This window comes from Ziziphus jujuba, chromosome 12 (assembly GCF_031755915.1).
Source record: "Ziziphus jujuba cultivar Dongzao chromosome 12, ASM3175591v1".
Lineage (NCBI taxonomy): Eukaryota > Viridiplantae > Streptophyta > Magnoliopsida > Rosales > Rhamnaceae > Ziziphus > Ziziphus jujuba.
Genome location: NC_083390.1, coordinates 15,728,653 through 15,740,133, shown reverse-complemented (window position 1 = coordinate 15,740,133; position 11,481 = coordinate 15,728,653). Strand labels below are relative to the sequence as shown.

Below are 11,481 nucleotides of genomic sequence, written 5' to 3'. Positions count from 1 at the left end.
TATTTATTGCGCGGTAAAAAGGTAGTAAGTTGACATTGAGATTTAATATGATAGGTGAGCGTCGAACCATGATTAAAATATATTTATGTGTAAGTTTGTCATTCTATGGACAAAAAATGCACAACTTATTTGTTTGTTCGTTGAGGTGTAGAAATAGAAATCAAATCTTTTATTTATGAAGTATATAGAAAATGACTGGTTGTTACGTTTAAATGATTATGGAAAATTGTAATTCGAATAATACAAAATTAACAAAGAAACGTTAGAAGTGGGCATTTATTTTATTTTTTTTATAATTATTATAGAATAATGAAAAAAAAAAAGGTACTTTTATTTTGTTTATAAGATGTTGAGGTAGACAACGCCAATCAACAATATTTTAGTGACCATCATCATTCAAATTTACTAACAAGAAACAAAATGAAAAAAAGAAAATGATTTTCTTGACAGCCAACCACCCCTATTAATAGGAAAATCTCTTTCATAAATTAAAAAAATATAATTAAATTAATGCAGAGATGCAGAGTGAATAAATGGCCACTAGCACACATAAAGGAGCACAGTTGAAATACAACCACCAATATATACATATACATACATACATACATGTATAAATATATGTATATGTATATATAATATTTATTCTATGATATGGTTAATATTTTGTCTGATAATTCTCAATTCTCAAAACTCTTTATTTTCATGGAATCATCCCACAACAAGGCTTCATGTGTCGAACCATTGAATAAAGTTGAAAGGGCATAAAGGGCTATCAACAGTGTAAGAATCTGATTATGAAGATATACAACAACAAACAACAATAACAACGAAACCCTAAACGCAAATTAAACTTACCACCACCCTTATCAATCTTAAGGGTGTTAGGCTGCATAGTCCATTCCTATATACAACCTTATGATGCTTTTGGTGCAGCTCCCTTCTGAAATTGGTAATAATAGTTGTGTTAGTCTATAGCCAAGCAATGGATTACACTATGTAATAATTATATATACATATATAGGTACACTGTTTTTGGTGTGTGGGGTATTTTCTTCCATCTTATATGGGTAAGAATAATGTTGTGAATTACGACCTAAAAAAAAAATAAAATAAAATAAAAAATGGAAGAATAGTGTTGTGAACACCTTAAAATGGAGTCACATAAATAGATGATTAAAAACTAAACCTTTATTGGAAAAAATAATAATAAAAGAGGGCAACCTTTAGTATTTGTGATATTCGAATCCTAATTATAAGGTGAGTGAATGTTCCCAAATAACTAAACTTGTATAAACATACAACAAGATTCATATCAAATTGATACGACGATAAAAATTATCATAATCTTCTTTATTAGCCATTAGATTGCTTCAAATACTGAGATTTAAGTGCATCAAAGTTTCGTTTCTTTACATATAGGATTCTAGTAATTCACTAGAAGATAGATTATTAATACCTCTTTAAATCTAACACTTAAAGCAATCTAAGAACTGCAAAATGGGATATTGATGTTAAAACTATAAGATAAACTTGATTTGGTATATGTCATCATGATTTAGCAGATAAATGGAAGTAGGAAAATATGAGAATAGAAAATAGTAAACTGTATATTACCCGTTTCTCTTCTTCCATTTTAGCCTTTATCACAGAATAAATGGCAACACCAGCAATTGCTATTACAGTTCCAATTCCAGTTTGTGTAGAGATCTTATTGCCTGTGAAAGACAAGAAAGAGACAGCAGCGTTCATACTCATTTTGCAGACAGAAAATTAGAGGCTGACGAAGATAAAACATAAATAATAAATGAAAACACATTCTCATTGCAAATCAGAATTCTGCTGAATTGGTTATCCTTGTTACCCTTAATCAATTTTTATATGCAATATGATCAAGAATCACGAACCTAATCTTCCCATTCAAATTCCATGACCATGCTAATATAGAACTATGCTGGCAAAAAATTGGACCGTTTCCCAAATACTAGACATTTTGCATTACTTTTCATATGGTTTGTTTAACATATGACACAGAAAATAAGAAGCTTAATTACAAAAGTAAGCAATGAGTAGTTACCAAACACAATAATAGAGAAACCAATCACGAAAACTCGCTTCAACACATTTCCAACTGCATGAGTAAGTGGTGCAACCCGTTCCAAGGTGTTAGTAGCAAGCTGCAATTATGAACTCAGAAGTCAGGTTACACAAAATAGGCTACAGAATATTACTTTACGAAACAAATATATAGATGAACAGCGTATTTTTCACTTTTTAGCAAATGTTAAACGTATACATCTTGAGCTAGTCTGTTCTGCTACTTCATGCTGAATTTGAGTTCTCTTTTCCAAATTTATGATAGCGATCTCCAGACTTATTTGTTATAATGCAGTTTCAGCGAGACAATATGGTAAACACATAATTAACAAATTTAGCTTAGGTTATCCCAGGCCTTGCATGAAGCAAAAACCAGATGGTGGAAGTTGAAACATATAGAAAATTGTAAGGTCATATTAACAACTATATGATGCACCATGATTTCCAATACTTAAGGGCTAAGGAACAGTTACTATACCTGATTGTAAAGATGATAAAACAGTCCGACCCAGAACAAATCAGACACAAATTTGACAAGGCCTACTTTGGCAATAGCATCTTTGAAACCATGTTGCAGCAATTGGGGTCCCTCAATCTGAAAACGATAGGATCGAGAGTTATATGTAAAATTCGTTTATTGGACAGTAAATATTTTCGATAATTTAGCTGTCAACAAAGCAGACTTACTACTATTGCTGGTGGGATACAAAACACGAGGGCAATGATTGAAATATAAGCATACACATTTGTACTGTCCATTCCTGTCTGTTTAAGTCAAAAGAATGAAAACAATTAAGAAGCAAACTATGATGAAAGCTACAAATACCATCAACTAAGACCTCTGAATTGAATTTGGCTCAGTTAACTGACGCATAGATGGAGTGAAGATGATATCAATTTGACATGTTTGGTGAGTGCAATATTTTGCCTTCCAAAAAGATCTTACCATCGCTTTCTTTGAATAGATACTCCTGTAGGTAAATGAGATGTTTGAAATCATTGCACTGATGAAACCAGTCCAGTTGAAAGAAAGTTCAGTCATTGAAGCCATTGATACACCTATACCAGACGTTACGGGTAATGTGAGCAGAGATATACAAGGGGTCCCAATTGCACTTAGTTCAAAAGGTAGCCTAGCATTGATAGGTAGGTTTACGAAATTAACCACTGGCATAAATGAATACATCCATGCGCGCATAATGTAACTATGTTTATATGTAATACTAAAATTAGTAACATGATCGAGACATATCAGAAAAATTAGAAGAGAATGAAAGTGATCAAAATGTGAAGTGTTACCAATCACAACAGGTAACAATGATAACCATAGAGACAAGGGTATTTGTTGGCCCAGAACAAACTGAGAAGCGGTAGCATTGAAGAACGGCTCCAGCGCTGCCAAGAAAAACCAATAAGGAAATACTTAGGTAGGAAAATACATTAAAAAAAGAAAAACTTCCCTTTTTGGGTAGGAAATTGTTATGTACTAGATTTGCTTTTAATTTCACCAAAAAGGCTAAAAACCATTGCCCAGTGACGCCATATGAGTACCATATATTCCCAATTACCACTACTTGTGACAATATGACAGCAAACCTATGTTTGATAAATATAAAGTGCCATACCTTTAACGGTGTGTGTGAAAGACACAGCAACAGCTGCAAATGATACATTAGACATCACATGTCCAAGGGCATGACAGATTGCAACTGGGGTTAGTAGTGTCAAGAGCTCCTTATCAATTGGCTGCATATATCAGATTCATTGCTACTAATGTAAGACATAATTTGGATTCAAGAAAGAAGATGTTTAATAGCAGAGAAGCTGAAACTTACTGCACGCTTAGGAAGACCAACAGTCCAACTAACAAGACAGTACACCACTCCAACCAAGAGATGTATAACAGAAACAAAACTGCAGAAAGGTTAAAATGATACCCGACCGTGAGAAAGCTAATGGGATTGATAGGGTGAAGCAATGCATCAAGTTCTGAGCAGGTTTACAACATTATAAAAATACATAAAGAAACATGATACAAGAACAAACAAGTCATTTGGCAAAGATCACATACTATGGATATGGGAAATAATTGTAGACCTTCTTGTTGAGTATATTGAAGATGACATTCAAGAAGTACCTGCATCAAATGCACAAAAAACCGTCACCGCATAAGTCTGTAGATAAGTTTTTCATCAGTAAAGAAAGTAAAGATTTGCTGTCATTTACTCAAACATTTGGTTGGAGGGAAGAGAGGGGCTTTGTGGGCTCGTTAATCCTTAGCTAGAATATCACTTTAATGGAACTTCATTTGGCATCTAACCCACTTTAAAAACAGAGAAAGCAGAGCATTGCACTAGTTTTTATTAACATGCATATAAAATTAAAGAGCCCCATTAAATTCAAATGAAAATGATCATGAAAATACCGAGTGCTTACCACATAAAGAAAAAGAAGCCAGTGATCAGAAAAGGAAATCTCTCAGCAAAGCCCTTTGGAGACCTGTTGATGCAATTATATGGGAATTAGATGAACAGAGTTAAGTTCAGATAAGCTTTATTTTCTTACTCTTTTTTCTCAAATTCTCAGCAACCAAACAAAAGACAATATAACTTTGTTTTGAAGAAAAACATAAAAAAAAAATAATAATAATAAAATAAAATAGAAAAAGGAAAGGAAAGAGCAAGTCCAACCCATCAGCATCAGCAGCTGTAGCAGCCACAGCCGGGAACTCATCACGACCTCGTGGCTTGATCAGCAGCAGCTGTTGGTTCCAACCAGAAACCAGCGCAGGCTTTGCCGGTTTGAGCTTCTCCGGCAATGGCGAAAAAGGCAAGTTTGTGGCTCTGGAAGCAAGTGATCGAGACTTGAGTGAAACAACAGTAGGTAAAATTCTAATGGGTGACAAATACAGTGAAGAGAATCGAGAAGCGCGAATTGGAGAGTGAAGTGGATTAGTAACAGAAGCCATATTGGACTAAAAGCCCCCACCAAGAAAACTGGATTGGAGAAAGAAGTTGAAGTTGTATTTGATTGATTGTTGATATTACAAATATAAAGATAGAAAGATCAAATAAAAAATAAAAATAAAAATAATAATAAGATGATGTTCTAAGTAGTAAATTATTGATGCATGGAAATGGATATACAGTTGGGTGGTGAGATGGGTGGACTAGCAAGAAAGTGAAATGAGAGGTTGTGGATAAGGTTCTTAGCTGAGTCTCAGACAATATGAACCAGTCACTTACACATGCCCATAACACACACACACAAACAGACACGGGACTTTGCCGAGTTTGTGTGCATGAATTCATGTCAAAAGGGAAAAATCTACGTTCCTAGTGGATGTAAAAACCCCGCAACGTTACGGATGCCACGTGGCACATGCATTATAAGCCCATAAAAACACAGCCAACTGGCTGGTTATATCCGGCTGTATATGACTTGTTGGAATGAATTATATTAGATAAGGCCTCTTCTTTTTTATCATCCATTAGGATCCGTTTGTTTTGTTGAAACTGAACAGGACTCAATTTGTTCAATGTTTTGTAGCAAATATCTCTGTAGGAATGGATTTAAAAATCATCCTTCCTGTAAACTTTGCATCAATAAAGAATGGACTAATTAGTCCTCCACAAATGGTTGGGTTCAGATGGGATGAGACTTAGCTAAGAATCTTATCCGCAACTTCTTTGTGAGTGGGGAATTCTAACTCCCAACGGGTACTAGAAATTGCTTCTTTATAAACCAATTTTCATTTTCGATCACAATATTTGTAAGGGTTACATGCATTTAAACACACATGCACATATATATATATATATATATATATATATATATATATGTACAGTAGACTAACATAAAGACGATATAATATTTTCAATAATATGTATATTTTCCTTTATTAATTATTACATTATATTAAATGTTATTATTTAAAATTTAAAAATGATAAAATGTAGATTTAGTGACATGCTAAAATTTTTATTTAGGAAAAATAAATTATGTCATAATCTTGTAATTAATAAATGTAATTTTAAATCTCAGTTATACAATTTAAGGACTAAAAAAATAAAAAAGACTTGATATTAGTCTTTATATTAGGACCTAATTTAAGAACATATACATATATATACAAAGGCCATACTCACATCATGGTTTTACAATAATGTTTTTGTTTTTTCAGCAATTTGGATGCATTAATAATATTTAGTACGTCACTAAATCTATATTTAATCACTAATTAGATTTTAAATCACATTCTTTAATATGATCCAAGTATTAATAAATAAGATATAATGTTAAAATTATCAGATCATCTAGGATGGTCTCATGTATATTTGCATTCTGATGAAAGATTGACTATATATATATTTGTTTGTAAAATCTTTATATCTTTAAAATACTCATCACATTCACAAAGATAATTAAACCTCATTCAAAAAAAATAAATAAATAAATAAAAAAAATCCATCCATATGTCATGAACTACCTAGTCAATATATATATATATATATATATATTTGTTTGCAAAATCCCTATATCTTTAAAATACTCATCACATTCACAAAGATAATTAAAACTCATTTAAAAAAAAAAAATCTATACATATGTTATGAACTAACTAGTCAAAAAAAGGAAAAAAAGAAAAAAGAAAAAAAGGAAGAGTATTCGTAAGGCTTAGCCTATGGTAAAATTCATTGAAAATACATCTCCATATTTAGCGCTCAAATCTGAACATAAATTAAAAAAAAAAAAAAAATACTTGTTTTGCTATTTCTTGTTTCTATCTAATCACAGTAATTTGATCTTAAGGAGGCTAAGGTCTCAAATAACTTATTTTGTTATTATAATCTTTTTCATATTCTTCTTTATCTATATTTTTCTTAGTAGTGTGCGAGATTTGATCTTAAAGCCCATTATGGAAAATGGCATGAATTCCATAGCTAACATCCAAAATCAAGTTTTTGCACTAAACACCACCACTACACCAATTAGACTCATAAAATCGTGCAACATATAAGCCAAATTAAAATGTATTTGTACACATTGAATACTAACAGTCTTGTTTTTGAGAAAAAAGTGGATTGTATGAAGAATTAGAAATGCATAATCATCAGACATAATAGAGTGAAATCATGGAGGGTCCTTCTCAAGCCAGGCAAAACAAGAAATGCTAGCCATACTACTTTGAGCCAAGGCATAAGCCATTTTATTGGTACATCTAGGAGAAAAAGCACAAATAAAGTTTGGACTACATCTCAAAGTACATAGACATAAATATAAAATTTATCTCACGTTTTGTTAGACGAATGGTAATTTCTAGAAATAAGGACTAGTAAATTTTAAGAATAAAAAAATGGTGGAATAAGGAAATTATTCCTATTTTTTAGTTTGTTAGCAATAATAAAAAAAGAAAAAAGTAAGAAAGTGGTGGAAAAACCATAAAAATTTTTGAAAGCGTGAAAAAAGAAAAACAACATAAAATAGAGTGTTTTTGAATTGTTTATTTTATGTAATACAAATTCTAAACTTTTAAGATAAAATTTTTTTATTTTTAAAAATTGAGATTCCATAGGAATAAATATATCCAATTTAAAAAAATCCAACCAAATTAATGAATATTAATATTTTAGGAAAACATGTTCTATTCCACCATCTAATTAATAAACCAAATGTTTCTTAAAGCATTCCTCCATCAATGAACCTTAGAGGATCATTAATCAGAGACACACTTCGTTGGGAATCAATTTCTATTACTCCTCTTTTGAAACCACAAGCAATCATAACCTTTTTTGATAGCAAGAAAATCGATAACAAACAGAGATAATTATTTGGGAATTGGTTTTGCCATAAATAGCCATTGCTGTTGTAGATAACAACTGCGACCCCAGAAAAAGAAGCCTCATACCGGAAAGTACCATCAGCATTAATTTTTACAAACTTATGACGAGAAGGCAATTGTTAGATTAGAGGCTTCTGCATATAAGATTGAGGAGAGGAGAAGGAGAAGCTTGGGTGTCAATAAAATTGAATACTAATAGCGGAGTAAAAACATTGAGGAAGAAATGTCTATTATAGGATCAACGCCAATATTGTTGATTGATGTGGACTTTAGTTTGGAAGCTTGGTAGAATGTTAAGATCATGTTTTTAGTAAAAAGGAAAAGAAAAAGAAAAAAAAAAGATGTTTTATTTATGTATTGTATTTTACTTAGTTAAATTCGCAGTAGCTAGGTTACCATTCTTCTATTTTAGCCACTATGGTTTTATGGTTAAGCATTACTAGTTATGAGCTGCTAAATGTCCAATTATCGTGTTTGAAGGAAAAAATGAATAAAGCCTAATCCTAATAAAATGCTATTTGTTACCATTGATAAATAAGCACTAATGATATTTATATGTCCAATGATAATTTAAATTATTATCATTAAAAAAATTAATTTTATGATTTTAGTGTAAAAAAATAATATAATTAGATATTTTAATTAAAATTTATCATATAAATTGGTGATCCAAATAGCAAAACTCTTATTAGGGAGACTATCATGTAATATCCTCTATTTAAGAGAGGCAATTGAATGAACTAGGGGGATAATTATGAATATGAAATTGGATCAATAATTTGATTTTGAGAAGGCTAGGTTACCTGGTAGAGCCCAGTCTATTTTTTTCATCTTCATTTTTCTATATTTTTCTAATTACAAACAAATTTGTTTATAACAGAGTTTGTACGTATAACCTTTGGATTTTCTATATAATGTATTATTTTGAGTAAAACAGTTAAAGAAATTATAGGTATTGATTAATTATTTTTGATTTAAGGATACTAATTTGAAAAATACTAATAAGTGAATTTCCCTTGTAATTTTATGGATTTATTTTATTCAATTTTTGATTTTTTTTTTCTTGTGTATGGTGCGATTTGGAAGAAGAATAGCTTGTATTTCACATTGTATAAGAAATAATTTTGGTTTATTTTTTAAATTTTACTAAATTAATGATATTTGATTGGCAGGGAAAATTCATTCATGATGAAGCAGTTGAAGAAGGGCATAGAGTTGCATTTCGTATTCGATGTGTTTGTTGTGTGAATTGGCTGAGTTTTTATGTACTTGATGATATATTGGCACAAGCTTTTTTCACAGATACGATTTTTTTCTTATTAATTTTATTATTTTGGATAGCAATCCATATTTATATTAGGCTAAAATAAGATTTACTTTATTTTATGAAACTAAATTTAATCATTAATAATAATTAGATTTTTATGTTGAAGATGTGGTCCAAATCCACTGATAGAATTCAATAGTTATCAAAAGTGAAATTTAATTTAGTAAAATAAATAGATCTTATTTGAAATTGATTATAGTTATATATATGTGCTTGTGACATAGAAAAATAATAATAATAAAAGCTGTTTTTTATCCACTCACAAAAGGTTCTTTGTTTTGTATAATGATTTTTTTAAAATTAATAATTTGCTTATTGCAAGAAATTACTTTCAAAGAATAAGTAATCATCTATTTCTTGGCTAACATTTAGAACTTTGTTGTTCTTCCAAGTTGATAGATTTTAGGGTTTTAGGCCACTAGCACTAAAGCATTTAAAAATCAGTCATAGCGAAATCATTAATTCTCAAAGCTTTGTATCATTCAATTGTTTTGGTCAAAATCCAGAAAGCATATTGGTTTTTGGTTGTGTAGTAGTACTCAAAATTTAGTAATGTCAGTAGTACAATTATAATTTTATTTTGGATATTGTGTTAAAAAAAAGTCATTTACTAGATGGATAAACTATTTTACAAAAGCAATCAGCATTGTGAGGGAGTTCTGCTAGTTTAAACAGGCATCAATTCGAGTCGCTCAACCCCATCAAAGCCTACAAATTCTAGTTTGGATGAGTTTAGGCTAGGCTTTTTTTCAGGCTGGAGAGAGAATACGAGCTAAGGTAGATCAGATTAGTATGTTAAATCTAAAACCCATTGCCTGGTTCTATGGGTTTCAAGTTGGGTTTCGGGCTCAGATATCAAGCTTAGTCTTGAAGTTTAAAACTTAGATTCAAATTTAGAACTTAAAATTTAATTATTATTTTTTTCAAGTCTTAAAATTTGATTCATAATATTTTTCTTTTGCTTAAACTATCTTCATAATAATAAAATAAAATAATAGCTTAATAAATGGACAATTCTACAAACACTAAATTTATTAACTAAATTTTTTATATTAAATGATGTAATTATGTTATTAATGATTGATATTTTAATAAATATCTTAAATCACAAAAAATAAATTCAATAAATAATGCAGAGTCATTGGATACCAAATATTTGGTTAATAAATTTGATGAATCTATAATTATTTTTAATGAATTATCTTATCTTATAATAAACAATAAATAAATTTAATTTAATATATAATAAATATTTATAATATATTGAATAAAAATATAAAAAATTATAAAATTATATCCAACTAGCTATTCAAGTTGGATTTTAGGCTGGGCTTCAAGCCGGCTCGATGAAAAGTCCAATAAGTTGAGCTGAGTGCCGAATTTGTACTAAAATCTGAAGCCCAAATCCAACCCAAATAAAAATTGTGAGCGCTCCAGATTGGGCTGAATTTGAGCCCATTTTTTTCTGATGGATTTGATCGGGTTTTGAATTTTTGGGTTTTTTCACATTCTCATGTAAATGAACAACCAATATCACTATTTTAAAAATGCCATTCGCTAAAAACTCTGTACGATACATGTTCCATATTCTAAAAGGAATGAGAATTATCAGGGAAAAAAAATAAAATTTTATTACAGAACCTAACTCATACTATAATCTGCAAAAACTTGCCTTCTTCTATAATTTTAATAGCTTATTCAAACGCATTTCTTCTTTCTGGAAAAACAGAGTTATTTCTTCTTTGAAAGTATTTTTTGCTACTCCACTAACATATGTGTAGATATATCTATATATATATACACAGATCTAGGGCTTCTACGGTGTAGATATATATCTAGGGCTTCTACGTCGGTTGTTGTACACTGTACGCATTAAAACCGACACTTTCATTCAAAAAGCATCGGCTTTTAATGCGGTCCACATACAAACCTTTAGCACCATAGAATTCTCATATATATATATATATATATATAGAGTCAAAGCTTACATTAGGATGAACTGATAGTTTTAATATAAGATCTTTTTTTTTTTAACCATTATATTACATCAAAAGCTAAAATTTAAAATTCAAAAATGATCAAATTTAAATTTAATAATATATTAAAACTCTATTTTGAAAAAAATAAATCATAATTAATAAATACAATTTAAATTTCAATTTTTAATATAATCTAGAAATTCAAAAACAAACTCTTAATAGTAAATTTGATATTAACA

General features: G+C 30.0%; 1 protein-coding gene across 1 annotated transcript; it reads right to left on the bottom strand.

Moving 5' to 3' along the window:
- Positions 1 to 563: 563 nt before the first annotated feature.
- On the bottom strand, positions 564 to 5,333 carry LOC125418578 (triose phosphate/phosphate translocator, chloroplastic). Its single transcript, XM_048462299.2, has 12 exons — positions 4,785 to 5,333; positions 4,531 to 4,593; positions 4,166 to 4,231; positions 3,930 to 4,008; positions 3,720 to 3,840; positions 3,394 to 3,489; positions 3,041 to 3,153; positions 2,782 to 2,859; positions 2,573 to 2,689; positions 2,075 to 2,174; positions 1,615 to 1,715; positions 564 to 940 (listed from the first exon to the last, which is right to left on the bottom strand). Exons 1-12 carry the CDS (start codon positions 5,060 to 5,062, stop codon positions 914 to 916), a joined length of 1,239 nt encoding a protein of 412 aa, XP_048318256.2. The 5' UTR covers positions 5,063 to 5,333; the 3' UTR covers positions 564 to 913.
- Between the last annotated feature and the right edge of the window lie 6,148 nt (positions 5,334 to 11,481).